Here is a 24,278-nt window from a genome sequence, read left to right on the forward strand (position 1 = left end):
TCTGTTTCCGCCTCTTGCCTTGATCCCACAAGTGGTCAAAAAGATAAGATCGGAAGGCGGACCAGTTAATCTAGTGGTGCCAGATTGGCCGAGACATCCTTGGTACGCGGAACTGGTGAACATGCTCGCGGACGCTCCCTGGAGGCTTCCAGACCGTCCGGATCTTCTCTTGCAAGGCCCCCTTTACCACGAGAATTCTCAGTCTCTGAGTTTGACGGCATGGCCGTTGAGACCGCAATCCTGAAGGAATCAGGTCTGTCCAGTCAGGTTATTCAAACTATGCTCAGAGCCAGGAAACCAGCCTCTTCCCGCATTTACCATAGGTACTGGAAGGCTTTTTTCCGTTGGCGTGATGATAAAAAAGTCTTCCCAATGTCCTTTTCTATCCCATCTATCCTTGGGTTTCTTCAGTCTGGTTTAGAAGCGGGTCTGTCCCTCTGTACGCTCAAGGGCCAGGTTTCCGCTCTCTCTATCCTCTTCCAAAGAGAGATAGGTCTTGACCTGTGGTAGAGAAGCTTTCTCCAAGGGGTCTCCCATGTGGCTCCTCCTCATCATTCGCCGATAGACCCGTGGGATCTCAATCTCGTTCTTAGCGCTCTCCAGAAGGCGCTGTTCGAGCCTATCCAGGCCATTCCTTTGTCCCTTCTCTCGTGGAAGGTCACCTTTTTGATTGCCATTACATCCATCAGAAGAGTTTCTGAATTGGCGGCCTTGTTATGTCTTTCCCCTTACCTGATTCTCCATCAGGATAAGGTCGTCCTCAGGCCCGTTCCTTCTTTTCTTCCAAAGGTGGTTTCCTCTTTCCATATCAATGAGGATATCATTCTCCCATCTTTTTGTCCGGCTCCCTCTCATCCGCTTGAGAAGTCTCTCCACAAACTGGATGTAGTTAGAGCCCTGCGTGTCTATCTCGCCAGGACCTCTTCCTTTCGTCAGTCTGATTCCTTGCTGGTCATCTCTGAAGGTCACCGGAAAGGGCTTCCGGCTTCCAAATCCACGATCGCTCGCTGGATTCGTTCGACCATTCTGGAAGCTTACCGACTTCAGGAAAAACGGCCCCCTCCGGGAGTGAGAGCTCACTCCACCCGGGCTGTGGCGGCTTCGTGGGCCGTTCGTCACCAGGCTTCAGCTTTACAAGTTTGCAAGGCCGCGACCTGGTCGTCCTTGCACACCTTTGTGAGGTTCTACAGGGTTCATACCCAGACCTCGTCTGATGCAGTTGTTGGAAGGAAGGTTCTGCAGGCGGCGGTGGCACACTGGCCGATCTAACCATTTCCTATTCTTTCGTTCCTTATTGCTGTTCCCGCCCTTGGGACTGCTTTGGAACGTCCCATGGTAATCTGTGTCCCCCAATAAGGCGATAAAGAAAGATGGATTTTTGGTTCTTACCGTAAAATCTCTTTCTTGGAGCCTTCATTGGGGGACACAGCACCCGCCCTGTTTAAGTTGTACCGTGTTGGGTCTTTGAAACACTTGTTGGGTTAGTACATATGTTTAGAGTTTTCTCGTTGCTTCTCCTACTGCTTTCTCACCAACTGAGGTGCTTGGTGCCTGTCGGTGGGTGTATACTGCCGGGGAGGAGCTAATTTTCTTGTTTTGCATAGTGTCAGCCTCCTAGCAGCAGCAGCAGCAGCAGCATACACCCATGGTAATCTGTGTCCCCCAATGAAGGCTCCAAGAAAGAGATTTTACGGTAAGAACCAAAAATCCATCTTTCTCGTCGGGCGCTTCCTGCTGTGACGACGAGCGACGCTGGACGAGGGCGGGAGGACGCAGGATCGCTGTGTGTGAAAGGTGAGTATCGTGCGCTGCATCGCTGTGAGATCTTTCTGTATGAAAGCTCACTAGCGATCATTTAGCGATGCACCAGCGATCCTGACCGGGTCGGATCGCTGGTCGGATCGCTGGTGCATCGCTAAATGTAAAAGGGCCTTAAGTCAACTCTAGAGGTCTTTGATATCGGTTGCTCTCCTCTTCTTACTGGCTTGGCTGTAACAAGTGTACAAATATATGAAGGATAGTAAAGTTGTGGGCTGAAGAAAGGTCCAGCAGACAGCTGTATAATGTGCATGGTCAGTCATAATTCCCAACATGTCTGAATTTTCTGTCCCATGCCTTGGATCTCCTATTGAGTGTTAATATCTTCTGCCTTCCATGGAGTTTAGCCACAACCACAGAAGTGGTTCCACATGGCAGCGCTTTGTCCTTGCCAGGCACATTACCTCATAGAAAGTATGCTTCGAGAATGTTGGTGACATATTGAGGAGCAATGGTTTCACTTATGTGCGGCTTCACTGCTCTTCGAATAAATTAGACAAGTCTAATTGGAATCAGACCATTGTACATAAATTGTGACCATAATGAAATTCACATTCCTTCTCGTATTGTTTTGCTCATCTTCTATTACTTTTTGTCACTGACTATAAATCACGGTGCCAGCCAGAGAGGTGAGAAGTATTTTTTGCAAGAGCAAAAAAAAAAAAAAGTAGTACAAAAAATATAAAAATTTTTAATTAAAATGTGCCTGAATAAATAATATATGGAAATAGGATATTATAATTTAAAAGTAAAAGTGCCATCATGGAGGAAAACTCTTTAAACTAAACAATTTTTTATAATAAAAGAAAAGACACAACAAGAGAAGAGAAATGGCATCATCCAGCTTATCGCTAGCGGTCTCTCGACCAAGAAATATTGCCAAACTGTATTATGTGAATGCCATGACAGCTGGAAGAATACAAAATGAAGTCCGTCCATCTACTCAAAAGCCAAGAGTTGGACATCCGAGCAAAATATTGGAGTCAACAAGTCTGGAATGGTGGCTCGAAAAAAAGGTAAAGAAGCCTTGATTTCAATATCGTCATAGGATACGCCATCTCTAGTTTGCAAAAAAAGTAACAAAAGTGGACAGTAAAAGAATGGAATCAGGTGATTTGGAGCGAACTGACAAAAGTCAATAGACTAGGCTCTGATGGGTGCAAATGGGTCTGGAAGAAACAAGAGAAAAAGGGGCTAATGTGTCGAGAATTTGAAGGAACTGACAAGTTCGGTGCAGGAAGCCTGATGATATAGGGTTGTTTCACAGCCAAAAGCATTGAATACTTCACCAAGATCAATGCTGAGCATCCTGCAAAACTAGTTAGTTTGTACACTCGAGTACTATGGGTATGAAAGGATGACATAGTATCCCAGTAGGGCAAAGACCCGAAACATACGTCAAGATTGGTGAAGACATGGCACAATGACGTAGAGGTACTGCAATGTCCCCAGACCCCAACCCAATCAAACACTTGTGGGAAGAGTTGAAGAAAAAACTGTATACGTACCCAAGTGTGTCGACCAGTATGCATCAAGTTTGGGAACGTGAAGAGACCTTAGATTAGATTTCAGTGAAGATATGTTTGAATCTGATCGAGAACATGCCCTGAAGGATTCCAGGCAGTGTTGAAAGCCAAAGGTGGATTGACAAAATAAAAATGTTTAATTTTTATTAGGAGTAAAACAAGAACAATGCAGTGACATGACAAGAATCTGAATAACTAATCATATGCTAAATAGTTGCAAAAAACATGACCTGCACTTCCATATAGTGTGAACAGGTGCAAGCTGCAATGACTGCATAACATGCAAAAAAGGGGACACAGCAGCACTCAGTACGGACCAAGATATATGCAACACAAGAGGTAAACTATCTAAACGACAGTGTTGCTGAATAACATGTACTTCTAAAATGAAGTACTTACAAAAAATGAAGGTTTGTGGCACATAAATTGGCCAATTCATTTGTGCCCATCAGCCAGGCAAGGTGACATTTCTCTGATGGTTCCTAACATCCTAAACATGCCTCTATCTGGTTATAAACTTACAATTTTAAATGGGCAGATAGGAACCAGCACTAACTAAAATCACCCTTAGGCTGCTGGGAGGAGTGCAGAGTCAGAAAGGAGGCAGTCATGACCTCCAGTGACAAACTACAAAAAACCTGACCAGCACCTCCATATAGTGTGAACAGGTGCAGAGAAGTGTCGCCTTGCCGTGGTTGCACACCCCTTGGAATAAATAACTGCAATCAATCTCTTCCTATAACCATCAACAAACTTCTTACACCTCTCAACTGCACCACTTTTCTTATGCAAACTGTTCCAGGTCTCACATATTTGAAGGATGCCTTCTCCCAACAACTATTTTAAAATCTCTCCATGGGTGTTCCATGGGATTTAGATCTAGACTCATTACTGGCCAGTTCAGAACTCTCCAGCTTTGTTTTCATCCATTTCTAGATGCTTCTTGAAGTATGTCTGCGGTCATTGTCCTACTGGAAGACCCATGGCTGTTGGAATAATAGTTATTATTGTATTTATTGCATCAACTATTTACTACTGTTTAATAGTGCAAGAATTTCTGTCTACAGCAATAGTCTTATATTGCCAATAATGCATTGATAACAAAAAAAAAAAAATAACAGGACTTTCCTGCTCACTGGGTGTGGAGCTGGAGCACATTTTACTTTCCCTTTGCAAGCTGACACACAAGATGCTAAGATCCTAAGCTATAAGAAATACCAGTTTAAGCTGTGTTATTTTTGTTCCTGAATAAATATAAATTCACTGTTGAATGGCTGGACAGTAGAGCGATTAATCCGCTGCCAACAAGGAAGCAAACCCAGCTTTCTGATACTGTGCACTACATTGCGACCCAAAATCCTTTGGTAATCTTCAGATTTCATGATGCCTTGTACACAGGCATCCAGTACCAGAGGCAGAAAAACATCCCCAAAACATCTCCACCATATTTGACTGTCGGTACTGTGTTCTCTTCTTTGCAGGCCTCAATCCATTTTCGGTAAACAGAAGAATTTTAGCTTACTCATGTACATTTTGACAAACTGCAGTCAAGCTTTTTATGTCTCCGTGTCAGCAGTGGAGTTCTCCTGCTAAAGTGTATCATTTCATTCAAATGTCTACGGATACTTCGTGCTGAGACTGATGCACCCTGAGCCTGCAGGACAGGTTAAAATTCTTTCAAACTTGATTGGGGATGCTTATCTACAATCCTGACTATCCTGTGTTGCAACCTTTCATCAATTTTTCTTTGCCGCCCATGTCCAGGGAGATTAGCTGCAGTGCCATGGGTTGTAAGCTTCTTGATTATCTTGCACACCATGGATAAAGGAATATCAAAATTACTGTATTTTTCGGACTATAAGACGCACCTAGGTTTTGGAGGAGGAAAATAAAAAAAAAAAATTGAAGCAAAAAAATGTGATCATGATGCTTTATGAGGGGAGGGGGATCTGCTGCTGACACTGTTATAGGGGTAATGTCCCCTAATTCTGTACTAATGTCCCCCTTGCTGGTATGTATATGTCTCCAATCCAGGTATACATGCCCCTCCTTCCTGATATATATGATACCCATCCTGGTATATTCACTGCTCCACACGCCCATAGTCCCTCCCACCTCTTAGTGCTGGCTTCAGTGCATAGAGGTGGGCGGGACTATGGGCATGGGGAGCAGTGAATATTCATTTTCTTTTAATAGCGGGCACTGGTGTTAGCCGCAGCTGCCGGCTCCTGACTCCTGTGACCTGCTCCCCCACCGCCCCATCCATAGCCATAGCAGGTACATTTGGACTACAAGACGCACAAAATTCTGGAGGAAAAAAGTGCGTCTGGCAAATTGGAATTTTGAAAGATTTATTCTACTTCCTGTGAATTGGTGTTACCTGTCACTGTAATCCTGCCTGTGATGATAATGAGATGACTGATGAGAAGTGATCTCTACAGAGCCGACATTGTTGGCTTATCATGAGACTCAATGCCAGAGGTATTAGGATTTTTATGTATAGTAACAAGGAAAACAAGACAAAATATATAAAAATCTATTGAACTTAAACCTAATTACTCTGTCACCTAATTGGGGGACACAGAACCGTGGGTGTTATGCTGCTGTCCACTAGGAGGCGACACTATGCATAATCTGAAAAAGATTAACTTTGGCTCCTCCTCTGCAGTATACACCCCTGGACGGCGTCAGCCTTCTCCAGTTTTTGCTTGGTGTCGCAAGGAGGCACACCTTCTTTTTTTCTTCCGTTTTTTTCCTTTTTTCGTCCGGAAATACAGATGAAGAAAAGTGGGTCACCAGCGAGACTCCCGGCATGGCTCCCTCCTCGGTCCCCTATTAGGGGTACCCGGTTGAGGTCGAGGTGGCTATTCCCCATGTCGCTCCCTCGGGTCCTGGCTCGAGGTCGAGACCCCCCTCCTTCCCCAACCCCTTTAAGGGGTCTGGGTTGAGGTTGAGGCGAGGATGAAGACCCCCTGACGGTGATAGACGCACCCTCCCTAATCCCCCGCAGGGGGCATTAGGTTGAGACGCCTCAGGTAGGGTCGGAGATCAGGCAGCATTCCGCAGCTTCCAGGGACCCCAGGCCGGCTGAGGGATCCTGTTGGGGCCGGGGGAGGGTGCGGACTGGATGGCACAGCAGAGACAGGGCTTTTCTGCGTCCCTGTCTCTGCAACAGCAGCGGCTCCATAGCGCTTCAGGGGCCCCCCATACAGAAACTGCTACCCCTGCTACCCCCACCGCTATCCAGTCGACCATTCTGGGGGGGTCTGGTACAAATCCGCCCCCCCCCCCCCCCAGACTACCGCGCCGCTCTGGAGCCCTCCTGGGCATCAGGCCTCTAATTTAGACCGCGGCTTCGGCCTAGCCGAAGCCGCCGCCTTTTCCCCGCCCCCGGCCCGCCCCCCGGATGACCAAAATGACACGCTGGAGTGTCATAGAAGGGGCGGACTGAGGCAGAAAGGGCGCGTTTTTACACAGCCCAGCGCGCCCTTTTCAGCTCTCCGCCCCCTCCTCCCTCTCCTCAGAGTCCCGGTGGCCATTTTTTCTGGATAAGATCCAGGAGAGGAACATCACAGCGGTCTCCGGGGGGCACAGAACTGGGATCTGTCGGCGCTGGACCTAGGGGCACACCGGTGGGGTAAGCTCACAGCTGGGTTCTCATTACTCAGCTGTGAATCTATACTTCCTATAAGGCTCTCTGTGGGTTCCCTCTGCGTAGCCACCCCTGTACGATCCCTTATAGCCAGCCTCTGTGCACTATGCCGGACTCAAGGAAGAGAACCAGGCAGGAATGTTTCTATGCATTCTGCACAGCCTGCAAAGCCACGCTCCCTAGTGGCAGCACGTATCCGCACTGCCGGGACTGCATCCAGAACTCTGGGTCAGAACCCCAGGGAGTCCCTACTGACGCCTCAGTGTCACAGGCCACGCCGGAATGGGCAACTCAGATGTCTCAGTCTGTCACAGTCCATAGACAACCTAACTGCTACATTACTGCAAGCTCTGCAGAGTCGGGCCCCGGCTATGGACGGTACACAGCAAACGGACAGCTTGTCTCAGGAACATGCTGCTTCCGACTCTCACAGACGTAAGCGGACCCACAGGTCTCGATCACCTGAGTCGCACTATAGCATGAGGTCGTCCCCCTCCAGGGAGAGACAGCGTCATTCCAGGTCTCCTGAGCAGTCCCCTGCCACAGACAGACAGTGCAATTTACCACAGGGATCCCCCACCACAGAAGACCCCCGCCCCAGGTCGCCCTCCAGGGATCACCTTAGCGAGGCACAGGATTCGGAGGGCATCTGTGACTCCGACTCAGATAACGAAACGGTCAGGTCCATGGTACCTTCTCCCCCTAGCAATACAGCGCTAGTTGAGGACATAATTTCTGCCATTCATCGGGTGCTAAAAATTCCAGAGTCGCCCCCGGAAGTCCCAGAACATAGGATTTGCTTCGAAAGTGTTCAGAAACCACCTAAGGTCTTCCCTAATCACCATGAGTTTGAGAAAATACTTACCAAACAGTTTGCGCAGCCTGAGAAAAAATTCGCTAATCGCAAATATTTGGAAGCGAAGTACCCCTTCCCACAGAAAGACACAAACAATGGACAGATCCACCTGAAGTGGACCCTCCGGTTTCTAGGCTAGCAGCGCAGACTTTACTCTCTCTGCCGGATAGCTCAACCCTCAGGGACGCAGCAGACCGGCAAGTAGAACGCATGGCTCGTTCTATTTTCGAAGCGGCAGGCGCCTCTCTGGGCCCTGCGTTTGCTTCAGTTTGGGCAGCCAAGGCCATCCTGGCTTGGGCCAAAAAACTACAGGAGGGTCTTCAGGCTTCAAATCCTGAGCTCTCGGACCAAGCGGTCCAGATAGCAGTGGTAGCAGACTACATGATTCATGCAGCCCTGGATTCCGCCAGAGGTGTAGCGGGAATAGCATCAAACGCCATCACGATCCGACGCATCCTCTGGCTGCGAGAATGGAAAGCGGATGCGGCCTGAAAGAAGTCCCTCACGCGACTTCCGTATTTTACTGGAAGACTTTTCGGCGAAAAGTTGGACACCATGATAGCCAATGCCACTGGGGGTAAGAGTACCTCTCTCCCTCAACTAAAACCGAAACGCACGTTTAAACGAAGAAACCAGACGCGATTCCGATCCTTTTGGAATTCCTCGGGCTGGTCCGTTTCGCGCCCAGTGCAAAACCACAACCGTTCTCCACGCAGAGACAACCGACGGACGCAGCAGCGACCGGACAGGGCTTGGCAGTCGAAAGCAGGCCAAGCGAAACCCAAGGGAGGAAAACCTCAGAACTTCGCTTCATCATGACTCGAGACCTCCGGAAGACACCCCACCAGTAGGCGGCCGACTTTTACTCTTTCAGCAAGTCTGGCTGCCTATTACAGAAGACAGGTAGGTCAGGGAAATAGTGTCTTCCGGATACAAGATAGAGTTCACTTACGTTCCACCGAACCGGTTCTTCCTTTCTATTCCTCCAACACCACCAGAAAAGGCTCGTGCTTTCCACCAAGCGGTTTCCTCTCTCCTTCAATCAGGAGTTGTGGTGCCGGTACCCGCGAACGAGAGATTCCGAGGATTCTACTCAAATTTGTTCGTAGTCCCCAAGAAAGGAGGCGGCGTCCGACCCATACTGGACCTAAAACAGCTCAACAATTACGTACGGGTCCGTCATTTCCGCATGGAGTCCCTCCGGTCCATCATTGCATCCATGGACCAGGAAGAATACCTCGCCTCCATAGACATACAGGATGCGTATCTCCACATACCAATTGCTCCCGCCCACCAAAGGTTTCTCAGGTTCGCGGTCAACCAAAACCACTACCAGTTTGTCGCCCTTCCGTTCGGACTCTCCACGGCTCCAAGAACGTTCACCAAAGTCATGGCGGCCACCATGGACGTCCTGCACTCAAGAGGCATCCTAGTCGTCCCGTACCTGGACGACCTCCTCATCAAGTCTCCCACTTTCAAAGACTGCGAGGTCAGTGTCTCAATCGCACTAGACACTGAGTCGCCTGGGATGGCTAGTCAACCTACAGAAATCGTCGACTATCCCAACTCGGACTCTAACATTCCTGGGAATGGTATTCGACACCGCCAGGGGCCTGGTGCTCCTTCCCAAGGACAAGACACTGGCCATCCGTCTGGGAGTTCGCACACTCCTTCGCAGTCCTCCTCGATCTCTCCGGTTTGCCATGAGAGTTCTCGGCAGGATGGCAGCAGCAATAGAGGCAGTGCCATTTGCCCAGTTTCACCTCAGGGTCCTTCAACTAGCCATACTCAGATCTTGGGACAGGAACCCCTTCTCCCTCGACAGGGAGTTCAGGTTGACGTCATCAACCAGGAGGTCCCTGCATTGGTGGCTCAAACCAACCTCGCTTACACCAGGGAAGCCATTCCTCTCAGGACAATGGAAGATCCTGACTACCGATGCAAGCCTGACAGGCTGGGGGGCGGTGCACCTACATCACAGGGCACAGGGCAAGTGGTCACCGAGGGAAGTGACATTGCCCATCAATGTTCTGGAAATCAGGGCCATCCTCTTGGCACTGAGAGAGCCTTTCATCACTTGCTTGCAGCCTCGCACATACGGATACAGTCGGACAATGCCACGGCTGTGGCATACGTGAACCACCAAGGCGGGGACCCGCAGCTCCCAGGCGATGAGAGAAGTGGCTCATATCCTCCGCTGGGCGGAAGACACGAGGTCGGTACTTTCTGCGGTACACATTCCGGGTGTAGAAAACTGGGAAGCCGACTTCCTCAGCAGGCAAGGAATGGACTCGGGGGAGTGGTCTCTCCATCCCGAGATTTTTTACCAGATCTGTCAATGCTGGGGAACCCCGGAGGTGGACCTAATGGCATCCCATCTCAATACCAAGGTCCCCAATTTCATGGCCAGGACACACGACCCGCGGTCGCTCGGAGCGGATGCCCTGGTCCAGGACTGGTCCCAGTTCCGACTCCTGTACATTTTTCCACCCCTCCCCCTAATCGCCAGGGTCGTGAGGAAGATCAAGCAAGAGGGAGTTCCGACCATCCTCATCGCGCCAGACTGGCCCAGACGTACATGGTACGCCGACATCGTCCAACTTACGGCAGACGCCCCCTGGCGTCTACCCGACCGTCACGACCTTCTGTCTCAAGGTCCGTTCTTCCACCAGAATTCAGGGGCTCTCAATTTGACGGCATGGCCCTTGAAACCTGGATTCTAACCCAGGCAGGTTTTTCACCGGCAGTCATTGCAACTATGATCAGGGCAAGGAAGCCTGCCTCCGCCAAGCTCTATTATCGTACCTGGAGAGCTTTCTTTTCTTGGTGCGAATCTCATGGACAAGTCCCACTCCCTTATTCCCTCCCGAAGGTACTAAGTTTTCTTCAATCGGGCCTAGATGCCAAGCTATCCTTAAGTTCGCTTAAGAGTCAGGTGTCGGCGCTTTCAGTCCTTTTTCAAAAGCGCATTGCTATTAAACCGCAAGTAAGGACTTTCATCCAGGGAGTTTCCCGATTGGTTCCTCCCTACAAACGTCCGCTGGATACGTGGGACCTCAATCTGGTCCTGACAGCATTGCAAGCTCCACCCTTCGAACCTCTTAGAGGAGTTCCACTCTCCATTCTGTCTCAGAAAGTAGTTTTTCTAGTGGCGATCACCTCGTTACGCAGAGTGTCGGAATTGTCAGCACTTTCCTGCAGACGGCCTTTCCTAGCCTTTCACCAGGACAAGGTGGTTCTCCGCACGGTACCATCCTTCCTTCCGAAGGTTGTGTCCAACTTTCACCTTAATGAGGAGATTTCACTGCCTTCCCTTTGCCCGGTTCCGGTTCATAGAGTGGAGAAGGCTCTGCATACGCTTGACCTCGTCAGAGCATTGCGGATTTACGTGTCCAGGACTGCACCTTTCCGGAAATCTGATTCCCTCTTCATTCTTCCGGAAGGTAGTCGCAAGGGGTTGCTGGCTTCCAAGGCTACCCTTGCCAGGTGGATCAAGTCCACCATACATGAGGCCTACCGACTTAACAGTTCCCCTCTTCCGGCCGGTATCACGGCACACTCTACACGGGCAGTAGGGGCCTCCTGGGCCATTCGGCATCAGGCTTCGGCACAACAAGTGTGTAAGGTGGCCACTTGGACTAGCCTACACACGTTTACGAAACACTACAGTGTTCATACCCAGTCCTCAGCGGATGCGAGCCTGGGTAGACTGGTTCTGCAGGCGGCAGTACCCCAAGTCTAGGGAACTGTCAACACAATATTCGTCCACTGCTTCCCACCCAGGGACTGCTTTGGGACGTCCCACGGTTCTGTGTCCCCCAATTAGGCGACAGAGTTAAGGAGATTTTTGTGTACTCACCGTAAAATCTCTTTCTCTTAGCCATTAATTGGGGGACACAGCTCCCACCCTGTTGCCCTTACGGGCCGTTGTTTACTGTTGAGTTCTCATATTGTTCTTTGAGCTCGTACATAGTAGCCTTCTTACAGGCATGGTTATGTTATTTGGTTACGTTCCTCCTTATGCTTTGGCACAAAACTGGAGAAGGCTGACGCCGTCCAGGGGTGTATACTGCAGAGGAGGAGCCATAGTTAATCTTTTTCAGATTATGCATAGTGTCGCCTCCTAGTGGACAGCAGCATAACACCCACGGTTCTGTGTCCCCCAATTAATGGCTAAGAGATTTTATGGTGAGTACACAAAAATCTCCTTTTTCTGACTATACGTTACCTTTAAGGGCTAGAGCTGACAAGTTGGATATCAGCTCACGGAATATTTTATTTTTCATTTCACCTGCCAGCAGTGATGATCTATATATATATATATTTGCATCCCAGGCAAACAAGAAAATATCGAGATGCGGAGCAAGAAAGAGACAGAATTCTTCTCAAGTCCCTCATTAAAGTTTGGAAAGAAATCAAGTCTCTGCGCGATTTTCAGAAGTTCGCCAACACCCCTGTGAAACTCTACTTGCGAAAGTATGTAATGGTGACATGAGGCATATGGATGATGGGGAGACGTACCTGTCCTAGGGCGAATGTAATGTGATGACAACTAGAGTTGTAGAATTGTGGAGAGAGCGCGCTCCTGATCTGGAAACCATTGGGATTTTAAAACTGCTGTAAACTAATGCTTACAATATGTTCCTGTAGCATCGGTGTGTACAGCGCTCACATGATGTCACCATGTGTCAGTGTGTGAACATTTCGCTCCTTTTTGATCACATTATATTACAGGGCATAATTTTGAGACAAAACTGCTGAAAGACCAGTTGTCAATCCAAATCACCAGGCCCTTTCATTTCCATACACACACACGAAGAAAAACTGCAGCGATGGACGAGCGCTGCCTGTGGATCTATGAAATCCAGGGACCGGAGCTGAAGGAAAGTTTTTTTTTTTTTGTTTTTTTTTTTTCCCTTTATGCAAAGTGTTTTGGAGTTCACCCAGCTCCTTCTTGAGATACAGAAATTATTGAGATGGATCAAGTCCGAAACACTTTACATCCATAAGGCCATGTGCACACGACGCATTTTTCCTGCGGATCCGCAGCGGATTTTACCGCGCAGAAACACTGCGGATCCGCAAAGTGATTACAGTACAATGTAAATCAATTTAAAAAAAACGCTGTGCAGACGCTGCTTTTTTTTCGCGCGGTTTGTGCGGTACAAAAAATGCAGCAATGTCACTTCTTTTGTGCTGTTTTCCACCTGCTCCATTCTCCAAATCCGCAGGGGGAAAACCGCAGTGGAAAACCGCACAAAAACCGCAGGAAAACAGGAAGAAATCCGCAGGAAAAATGCAGGTCAATTGACCTGCGGATTTCTTCAAATCTGCGCAGAAAAATCCGCAGGAGGAAAATCCACGTGTGCACTTAGCCTTAAACTTTCTTTCTGCTCCTGTCCCTGGACATAGTAAATCCATAGGCAGCGCTCGTCCATCGCTGCAGTTTTTCTTGACTTTGATGCTCTTTCAATCCCGGCGCTCATGAGTCGTAGAATCAGCGGTTGGAGCAGCAGCCGGCTATTGTGGATCTACCTACACTTCTCCCAGTTTTGTGATCGCCTCGTACAACCGTATCAGGTGAGCAGTAGTGATGAGCGAGCGTGCTCGCCACTCGATCATGCATCGTGGTGTTTTGCTGCGCATCAAATATCGCCGGTGCTCGAGCCCCATTATCGAGTCCCTGCCTCGCATGTTTCACAGCTGTTAGACAACCAATAAACGTGGTGATTGCCTGTCACACATGGTAATGCCATAGCCAGCATGGCTACAGCATTACCCGTGTATGGCAGGCAGTCCCCGTATGTGGGGCAAGGACTCGAGCATGGCGCTTGAGCACCCGCAATACTCGATGCTTACCCAAGCACTCCCGATGCACCATTGAGTTGCGAGCATGCTCGCTCATAACTAGTGAGCAGTTCTTGTAAAGGCTCGTATAGACGATCGTATCATCTGTCAGATTGCGATCCGACATACTGTTCATCGGATCGCACTCGGGCCAGTGGTGTTCTATGGGGCCATGCACATGTCCAATTTTTTTTTACTCTGACGGAGTCGGTCCATGGAAAAAAAAATTGCAGCATGCACGAGATTGATCCAATATTCGGATTGTATTTGACCATGAAAATCAATGATTGCGTGGAAAACATTGTACTGCACTCGGATGACATGTGAGTGCAGTCTGATTTCCTGACTGACTGAATGGAAATATATTTTTCTCCATCTTCTGATCCGAGAGAATCGGATCAAACTATGGTCATAGTTTGATTAGAGTGTGACTTTGCATAATTGACTTGATTCTCAATCTAGCCTAACACTCACTGAATCTCCTGGTTTATGTAGTCACACAAGGAGCGCTTTTCATCTGTACAGAATTAGTTTTTAAAAAGCTTTTGCAATTTTCTGCAATTGGAATGAAAATGCCTAATGGATATACAAATAAGCAATTTCTGAAATCTGCTTTATGGGCCTCGTTCAACAAACCAGTTATTTGCAAATGCTCCAGAATGATTAGGCAGCATGCAGTTGCACAACGACTTTTGACGTCTTAAGCGCCGGCAATTTTTCAAAAAGCTTAACAGGAGCGTGAGGTGTAACATGGCCCGACAAATTCATTATTTATGGCGTGTATTATAGCACAACTGGCTTCTATTTTTTTTTTTTTTATGACTTTCCATTTTCACTATATTTGTTTGTGCTCAGTGAGTGAGAATATATTTATTTACATATGAAGGCAGCGAACCTGCACCTAGTCCTGCACCTAGTCCTGCACCTAGTCTTGCACCTAGCCTTGCACCTTGTTTCGCACCTTGTTTCGCACCTAGTCCTGCACCTTGTTTTGCACCTTCTTTTACACCTAGTCCTGCACCTAGTCTTGCACCTAGTCCTGCACCTGATCTTGCACCTAGTCCTGCACCTTGTTTTACACCTAGTCCTGCAAATAGTCTTGCACCTAGTCCTGCACCTTGTTTTACACCTAGTCCTGCACCTAGTCTTGCGCCTACTCCTGCTTGCCGCCGCTGAGAAGTGGATGCACTTGTATCCCAACTAGACAATGCTCTGTAAGCTAAATACATTATTTTTGATTGTTTGGTTGATCCATGTTTGGAGACCCGTCTGTTTAGCTCACACATTCAGTAGAGTGAACACTGCTTTATCCTTTTATAAACTGAGGGCAGAGCCAACCTGGTAGCAAGCAAAATGGTGAGACAGTGAAGGAAGATTATTAGAAAGTTATAAAATGTTTTGTGTGTAGGATGATTATGCTTTATCAACCTTAAAGCACCACTCCAGGATTTTTTCTTTTTATTGCAGTGCTGTAGTGGTGATTCTAATGTAAGTTATCAGCACCTAGTCTGATATTCGTCTGCCTCAGTCTTCAGCGCCCATCATAGCCGCACCTGTCCTCCAGCAGTTTGTGACCTGCCAGATCGTGCCAGTGTTTCATAGTGAGCTGGAGGTCATGACTCAATACAAGTCCATGAAATGCCTATTCTGGCTCTCATAGATTTGTATGGAGAGGTGGTGACGTAATTTCTGACTTGCTGACAGTCAGAAGTTGCGGTACCAAGATTGTGCCGTGGGACCGTAAGGGTGCCAGAAATGGTGAACACACCAGAGGGTGAATATAAGAACGGAGGCAGCACTCAGCTGTAAAAAAAAAAATACTCTGGAGTGGTTTTTTAATCAAGAAGATACATTTAAGGTGTGTTCACACAGGGCAAATATCCTGCAGATTTCTATCCTGATTTACTTTTTAAAAATCCACAGCATATTACAATAGCAGCAAAATGGATGAGAGGCTATCAGATCTCTAAATCTCCTCCACATGCTGCAGAAAAAATGCTTAGAAATTGACTAAACATATAGATTTTAAAAAGAATCTGTCAGCAAAATTTCACCCCCTTCAATCCATTCATATGTGTATGTAACTCTTTTGAAGACAAGTCCAGCAATACCTTTACATGGACTTTCCGTTCCTGAGAAATCAGTGTTTTAATCAAAATGCAAATGAGGAAGAAGAGCTATGGTAGATCTGATGCCTCTGTCACGCCAGCTCTATTTTCTGCCTATTGCCGCCATCTCTCGCTTAACTGACAGCCTCTGTGCTGTGTGACTTCCGGAACAGGAGATAAGCCGAAAAACAAATTTGTAAGGTGGGGCCTTAATCCGTTACAAAACCACAAAAACCTGGACCACTAAAATAAATATAACTTTTAATTAATCCAGTTAAAAACTCTCCATACAAAGAATAGATATAAGGTGTGTGTATAAATGTATTCAATGGATGACAAGATATGGTCCAGGTGACTAGGACTATGGCACCCTAGTATTTCCTACCTGTCATCCGAGTTTGGCACCCTAATATGTTCGATTTGGCGCCCCCGCTCCAAGTGGACTATCCCTCCTGACCCTATTACACACCTAATTCTAAAGTGCAGCACAGGTAGCAAAATAAACAAATATCCTGGGTGTGTGCTGTCCTGTGGCCACAAGGAATAATGTGTACCACAATAATGTGACTTCAGAAAAAGGAGCCATCAGTCAATCAAGAGGCGTCGGCACTGGGCGGGGGGAATAGAGCTGGAGTGACAGAGGCTTCAGATCTACACATAGTTGTATAGTCATTGTCATTTTCATATTCAAATGCTGATTTCTCAGTAATGGAGGAACGGACTGACCATGTAAAGGGATTGCTGGACATGTGTTTAAAAGAGCTACATGTATATATACAGTAAATAACATGGCGTGTGAAGCCCGGCTCACAGATTCCCTTTAAATCAACGGAATGTCCATTTATGACAACGAATGGAATCAGATTGTCTTCATGGATATCAATAAAGTAACTCAGTTGCCTCCCCCCACACTTAAAAAAAAAAAAAAAAAGCTGATTTTGCTGTGGAAACCCCTTGAGTTTTTAATTCCTGCTAAAAAAAAAAATCTTTTTGAAAAGAGAAAATTAAAATAAAAAGAACTTTATTCCCCATTACTGGTTCTTCTATAGTTCCCTTGCCTACTCATCTTTGTAAGACTGCGATCAAGTATTGTCCCGTCTAGATACAATATTCTGTACAGGTACCAGGCAAGGTGCCACAGAAGTGTCAGAGGAAGCGATTTTTTTTTTTTTATTATTAATTTTGCCTTTTCAACTAATTTGCTGACAAATCTATGTGGATTTGGATGGGTGAAATTTGGTGCTGAATTTCCACTGAGAATGTACCTGCAGTTTCTGGCAGAATTAGAAGAATTGGGGGGGGGGATCAGCTGAGCACAGCCCTGTCCTAAGAGGAGGCACCTCGTAATTGAGAAAAACATGACCATTTACTTTTATTGAAATCAAGAGAACTGTGAAGTATTTTTACATTGTTCGTGCAGAAGAAAGCTAGACTTGGCTAAGCTTTGGCTAATCAACTGAGCAGATGTAAAGCCCCTCAGAGACGGAACGTAAAGCTCCTCAGCCCCAGGGCTAAGTCTGTAAGATGGCCCCTGTAGTATACAGAACATGGTCCTAGAAAAGGCTTTAGCTAAGGATTTACCAATGTTTTCTAACTATATTGAGTATTGCATTCTTCAATGATGGCTTTCTCAGATCTTCAACAATGTCCCAAACATGTGCAGAAAGCATGTGTAGTGAATAATGAAGATACTTGGCGCCATACGTTGGTCATAAAAAGTACACCAGATCCAGGCACTAAAGCTTGTTTTGACCCTAGGGAAGAAGTTCATAGGGAAATTGATGAGGAAGAATACGAAGAGGAAATTCAAGCAGAAATAAATGAGCTGATGGAAGAACATACGGAGGAATATGAGAAGAATGTGAAGCAATACAGAAGTGACCATCAGCAATGGAAGGCATGGAAACGAGCACAGGTAGAACGTGGAGGTGTAATCCCTGATAACAGTGGAGCACAACCTTTACTGGTCTCAGGGGCCATATGGTCCTATTGTACTTTTCATGGGGGCACGGATTCTATTAGTCAGATTTGACATATTGAATTTAAATTGACTTTTGCCACCACATCTTTCTGCACCTTCAGTCAATGACTTGTCTGTATCTCAGTGCTTGGGAACCACACAGAGCAGCAGTGCAGGTCAGGGGTTGCGCACCCCTCAGATTACTGTATAACATTATAATGAAATTAATTCCGCCATTATTTTCCCTTCATTGGTTCTCTACATTCTTCTAAAAGGTCATCATTCTGCATTTCCTCCTCAGCTGTCCAATTAGCTTGCCTCAACCTTTCTGTTGACCCCATTGTGAGGATTTCTTCATTTACCTTCATTTCTAAACTTTTTATTTATTATTTATGCAGAAAGTTAAGAATAAAAAGAAAAAAGAGGGCATGGAAGATGATGATGAGGCAGATGATGGAGAAGAACCCACCAAACCTTTTCCCCCTGCTCTAGTGGATAGGCACGAGATAGAACGACAGGTCCGGGATAAAGCGGCGAACATCAGGAGAAGACCCGGAGACCCTATCTTGCATCCTGAACTGAGCCTATCTGGAGCCATCACCCCTAACAACATGTGTCCGAGGTGATATATGCAGCACATACGTGGAATGGCACTTTGGTTGACATATTTTCTCAGTACACACTGCTGTATTACGTTGTACTGCGATGAACCTCAACATGGTTCCCATCTCCGTGCTATGCTATACTATAGAGTTATTCTACCTTTCAACCATTTCTTCTATGAGAAGAGTTGGCGATTCACATCTTCTCTCACTTACAAGTCTATAATATGGACTTGTAGGAAACAAGTTGTTCTCTCTTATAGGGCTCATACACTTTTCATTGGGGCTCACAATGTAATCTGTATGTTTTTAGCTGAGAAAACACTTTCAAATATGTGAAGAGCATACAAACTCCAATCAGATGTTCGTCTTTGGTTGAATTCAAACCCAACACTCTATCACTGTGAAGCAGTAGTGCTAGCTATTGAGCCACCATATTTCCCATCTTATTAATGCATGTTCTTGGTCAAAAATGAAGACTTGACTGTACTGCTAAATTGCTAAATCCTCATCTGCAGTAATTGTGTACCATCTTGCCCGTAGGCTCAGCCACTTGTGCTCCAGTCTCTTCCTCTTTCGGCGTCTCGGACATATTGTAGCTGTCAGATACCCTTGATACCCATGTTTGCTCTCATGAGAAGAGGTTCTGTCACCCTGGTCCTCCTCTCCAGATGTTGCCACCTGTGACCCGTAATGTAACAGTTTTTGACCATATCTCTTTAAGTACATCCTAATAATTTTTCGTCTTACAGGGTGGAAGTTTTGAGACGTGAAGATTTACAGAAACATTCATTATTCATCAAGATCCTATTCAACAATAAAGAGGTGTCCAGAACCATAACTAACCGCCTGGGGTCAGACTTCAGGGTCCATCTTGGACAGATCTTTAATTTACAGATTTATAACTGGCCAGAGAGCATCAAGCTGCAGGTACTGATTACTATACAGTCACACAAACCTCCACACAGACACACAATAGGCAGTTAATAATCCTAGGTCTACAGATGGATACATGGAGTCCGATATAAGTCGGCTTGTGCATGCCATGCTAAAGATCATTTAATTTTTTTGCAATCATGTGAAAATTATAAAATATAGGCAAAATAGAGGCTGGCACAAGACTATCTAGTTAGAAAAAGTAATAATGTTAGGTAGGTTGTTTTACCTTGTACAGATCCCCCTCAGATGCCTAGTCCTTAATGCTTTCTGAGAAGTTAATGGTCTACAGAAATGGATAAAGGTTTTGAGACTAACACAAATTTTGGTTTTCACAACTTTTAGACTAGACTTTTAGTCAGACGTTTCTATGGTTACTGAACTACAATTATCACCAATACATAAGTTTCTAAACTTTCATTGACATACATCAAGTTTATACAAAGACTCAATATTTACAGTGCTAACACTTATTTTCTCCGGAGACTTGTACTCTTTGTCTTCATCCTGGCAGCTGGATATCAGCTTGTAGGTCAAATCCTGACTGATGACCCATTGTCTAATCGTTACTTGGCGTTTATCACAATTTCTGTGTTTTTTTCCCACCCGCTGTTTGAGGATTGACCACAGGTTCTCAATGAGATTGATATCTGGGGAGTTTCTTGGCCATTGTCCCAAAAATGTCAATGTTTTGTTCACTTGGCCACTTAGTTATCACTTTTGCCTTGTGACATGGTCTCCATCATGTAAAACAAACATTGTCATCACCAAATTGCTCCTGGATTGTTTGAGAAGTTGCTCTTGGGGGTTTAGATCCCATTATTTATTCATGACAGTGTTCTTAGGCAAAAGTGTGAATTAATCCATTCTCTTGGATGAAAAGCCCCCACACGAATGGTCTCAAGTAGAGATGAGCGAACCCGAAGTTCGGGGTTTGTACCAGACACTTATCGTCCTGGACTGAAAGCCGGACACCAACTTCTCCCGGGAGTCCATTGCTTTGGGTTCTGGTTCAAGTTCAGGTACACTTCTGATATCCGAACTGAACTTTGCAACAAATTTAATGCAGATTTTAAGATTGTGTACATCTAGGAAGGTTCTTAAGACAAAAAAAATATTCCACACGCAATGAGCAGTCAACTACTGGCTCTAGAATTTAGTGGTTTTACTAATGACAAGGGTTGAACTGACGACTCTCACTTTAATTCCCCAAACTGTGCCACGAACCTTGAAAAGTCACACATTTTTCATCAAGAAAAGGCTTTCAAACATTTTGCAACTTTTTTAATGCTCATATGGCTAAATATACTCACTCCATCTCCGTTGGTTAGAAAGGTTTAAGGCTCTTCATATATGCTTAATTGAGATTAAAAGACTTTAAAGAAAAGTTTATAGCCAATTCTGTTATGGCATTCAAGTGTTACTATAGTTTCACAAGGTTCACGATCTTCTTGTTTTTAGATTTATGAAACGGTCGGACATGGTGGTAGCACCCTACTAGCGGAGGTTTTTGTGCCTATTCCGGAGACCACTGTATTAACTGGCAGAGCCACAGTGGAGGAGATTGAGTTTAGCAGTAACCTGAGGGTCATGTATGATCATGAAGGAGTTGGCAGCGGTAAGAAAATTAAATTACTGTTTCTGTCTTTAGTAATAGTAATGTCATTTAAAGTCTGTCTTTATGTTTGGTCTTGAAGATTATATACTCTAGGATGTAGGTCAGCCATGCTGATCGGAGAAGACATGACCTAGTGCATATCTTCAATAGAGGAAAGCCATACAGCTGCTTTGGAGGACCCAGAAGATTGCCGCATTGTTGTCATCTGGCAATAAAACTTCACATATTAACCTTTTGGAGATGTGTTTAGTAGAAGCCATTGTGGGTTCACATCTGCGTGTTGCAGTTACATCGAAGTTCAAATATGTCCATGTTATGACGGTGCATATGTACCCCTTTCTGTATTTCCTCCGTTTTCCAAGAACCATAATTTTTTTCACCCTTGATTTCGCCATATAAGAGCTTGTTTTTTGTTTTTTTTGCAGGACGAGTTATAGCTTTAAATGACGCCATACATTTTACCATATAATGTGGTGGACAAAAAAGGCAATTCCGCTAATGTTTTTTTGGTTCTGTTTTTATGGTGTTCATTGTATGGCAAAAATAACCTGGAAGTAAGATTCTTTAGATCATTACTATACTATAGCGATATCAACTTTTCCTCTGAACTAAAAAAAAAATAATAAGTTTGGGACCCATAACCTTTTTTTCTGTCTTTTCTGTCGATGCAGCTCTGTAAGGGCTTGGTTTTTTTTGGGGTGTTTTTTTTGTATTTTATAAATACCGTTTTGTATCACACATATTTTTATATCACTTTTTATTGCATTTTTTTAATACGCAACTCTGGAATTTTTTTTTTTTTTTTTTTAAGAGTTTACAGTAGTTACCATACGGGTGGACGATTTTTATATTTCGATAGATCAGACTTTTACAAATGCAGCAATACTAAATATGCTTATTTTATTTTTATTTTGTAAGTTTTAAAAGGGTGTATGGATTAATATATGGACAGAGGCATTTACAAGCAGATGCTGGCTGTATTCCTCTTTTGGCATCTCTTACCTCTGGCTCAGCACCTGAGCTCGCACCAAACATGGGGTGTGATCTTGGACATTATAGTATGTCAGGAATGGGTTAAAGAGGACATCTGTATCTTATATTTATTATGGGCAGCATAGCAATTTACTAGCAGACATGTCAGGAAAGCTGACAACTCCTATATAAAAGATGGTGAGAACCTTCAGAAACAAAGATGTGAGGAGTTGAACCAAGGATTATGGAAGGTAGATGTGAAGGAAACAATCGAAAGCAAAGAGGAGAGATCCAGCTCCACAGACTTAAAAATCTTCTTTATTGGTACATGTTAAAATTCCATATAACAACCATATCAGCTTAAAGCAATAAAACACACTGATGCGTTTTTGATGCATCAACCACTTTTTAGTCCCTGCCTAAAGGTGAGCTGGACTTTGTTCCTGTGAAGAAACAATTGCCAATAATAATAATAATAATAATAATTTTTATTTATATAGCGCCAACATATTCTGCAGCACTTTACAATTAATGCCAACATTTCTGTCCCCAAACAATGGTGCGTGGAGCGAATAACCATGTCTACCTTGGCTTTCCCATGAGTTTACAGTATATCACAAAAGTGAGTAGACCCCTCACATTTTTGTAAATGTATTATATCTTTTCAGGGGACAACACTGAAGATCTGACACTTTGATACAATATAAAGTAGTCATTGTACAGCTTGTATAACAGTGCAAATTTGGGGTACCCTCTAAATAACTCAAAACACAGCCATTAATCTATAAACCGCTGGCAACAAAACTGAGTATTCAAAAAGATATAAATAAACTGGAGCAGTGGGCAGCAACTAGCAGAATGGTTTTTAACAGGGAAAAATGCAAAGTACTACATCTGGGCCATAAAAATGAAAAAACATATACAGAATGGGAGGAATAGGGCTAAGCAACAGCACATGTGAAAAAGACTTGGGTATACTAATAGATCACAGGCTGAATATGAGTCAACAGTGTGATGCAGCAGCAAAAAGGCAAATGCAATTCTAGGATGTATTAACAGAAGCATACAGTCTAGACCACGTGAAGTCATTATTGCCCTCTACTCCTCTTTGGTCAGACCTCATCTGGAATACTGTGTCCAGTTTTGGGAGCCACATTTTAAAAAAGACATCAACAAACTGGAGCAAGTTCAGAAAAGAGCGACCAGAATGGTGACCGGTCTGCAAACCCTGTCTTTTGAGGAAAGGTTGCAGGATTTGGGAATGTTTAGCTTGCAAAAGAGAAGACTGAGCGGAGACTTAATAACTGTCTACAAATATCTCAAGGGCTGTCACATTGCAGAAGGATCATCTTTATTCTCATTTGCACAAGGAAAGACTAGAAGCAATGGGATGAAACTGAATGGGAGGAGACACAGATTAGATGTTAGAAAAAAACTTTTTGACAGGTAGAGTGATCAATGAGTGGAACAGGCTGCCACAAGAGGTGGTGAATTCTCCTTCAATAGAAGTCTTCAAACAGAGGCTGGACAGACATCTGTCTGGGATGATTTAGCGAATCCTGCTTTGAGCAGGGGGTTGGACCAGATGGCCCAGGAGGTCCCTTCCAATTCTATGATTACATCCCTAACTGAAAATAGCCAAATGGTGCCCAAAGTGTCATTATAGCGGTAGCGGCCTACTTCCTCCAGCACTTCTGTGCCATTCTCCAGAGCGCACCAGTATGTGACGCTATTTGCTCTAATCTTGCGGTCCACAAACAATGAAGATAATAGTTCTGATGAAGGCCTAAGAACTGGCCGAAACATCAACGTTTTGTCTACAGTGGATAATTAATAAAACCTTAATCTTTGATTTTCCCGTCTCCCATGACGGAAAACATGAGAGAGGGGATCCGCCCAGCCAGGACAGGAACCCTACTGAAGATAAAAGGGCAGTACTTCTCCCTCGCTTCAGTTGGGTTTCCTGTCCTGACAGGGACCTGTGTGCTGAAGACCGCGGTCCAAAGATTGCATACCTGCCCACCCCCGTGCCAGCGTGGAAGAGCAGGCAGAGCCTGTGCGCTGGGCGTCGGGGGTGGAAGCGCCGTCCACGGGTCCTCCGGGGCTCAGCGTCCGAGCGGGCATTAGGGCAGCACAGTCAGGGGTCCTGGGGCTCTTCCGTGGCTGCTGCGCCGCCCTCCTCCCTCTGCCGGCATCCTGGAGGGGCGGCTGCTTCCGGGTCGCGCCCCTCTGACGTCACGCGCAAGGCATGCTGGGAATGGGCGCGCCCGAGTGACGTCGGGGGCGGCGCCGGATCCAAGATGGCGGTGCCCATGAAAAAAAACCGCCGTCCAGTAAAAGATTATCCCGGCGGAGTGGCAGGGGGGGAGGGTCTGTGAATGGG

At 45.6% G+C, this 24,278-nt stretch overlaps 1 protein-coding gene across 2 annotated transcripts in view; it reads left to right on the forward strand.

The window, feature by feature from the left end:
- The window catches only part of CC2D2A (coiled-coil and C2 domain containing 2A), a 177,837-nt gene that overhangs the window by 60,794 nt on the left and 92,765 nt on the right, over positions 1–24,278 (forward strand). For both annotated transcript variants that reach the window (XM_073574599.1, XM_073574600.1), the window contains exons 13-17: positions 12,188–12,328; positions 17,566–17,722; positions 18,166–18,389; positions 19,122–19,299; positions 20,767–20,923. In XM_073574599.1, the coding sequence (XP_073430700.1) occupies positions 12,188–12,328; positions 17,566–17,722; positions 18,166–18,389; positions 19,122–19,299; positions 20,767–20,923 (857 nt within the window). The remainder of the gene's footprint in view (positions 1–12,187; positions 12,329–17,565; positions 17,723–18,165; positions 18,390–19,121; positions 19,300–20,766; positions 20,924–24,278) is intronic.

The sequence above is a fragment of the Dendrobates tinctorius genome, unplaced genomic scaffold, assembly GCF_039654945.1.
Source record: "Dendrobates tinctorius isolate UK_male_01 unplaced genomic scaffold, ASM3965494v1 ptg000039l, whole genome shotgun sequence".
Classification (NCBI taxonomy): Eukaryota; Metazoa; Chordata; class Amphibia; order Anura; family Dendrobatidae; genus Dendrobates; species Dendrobates tinctorius.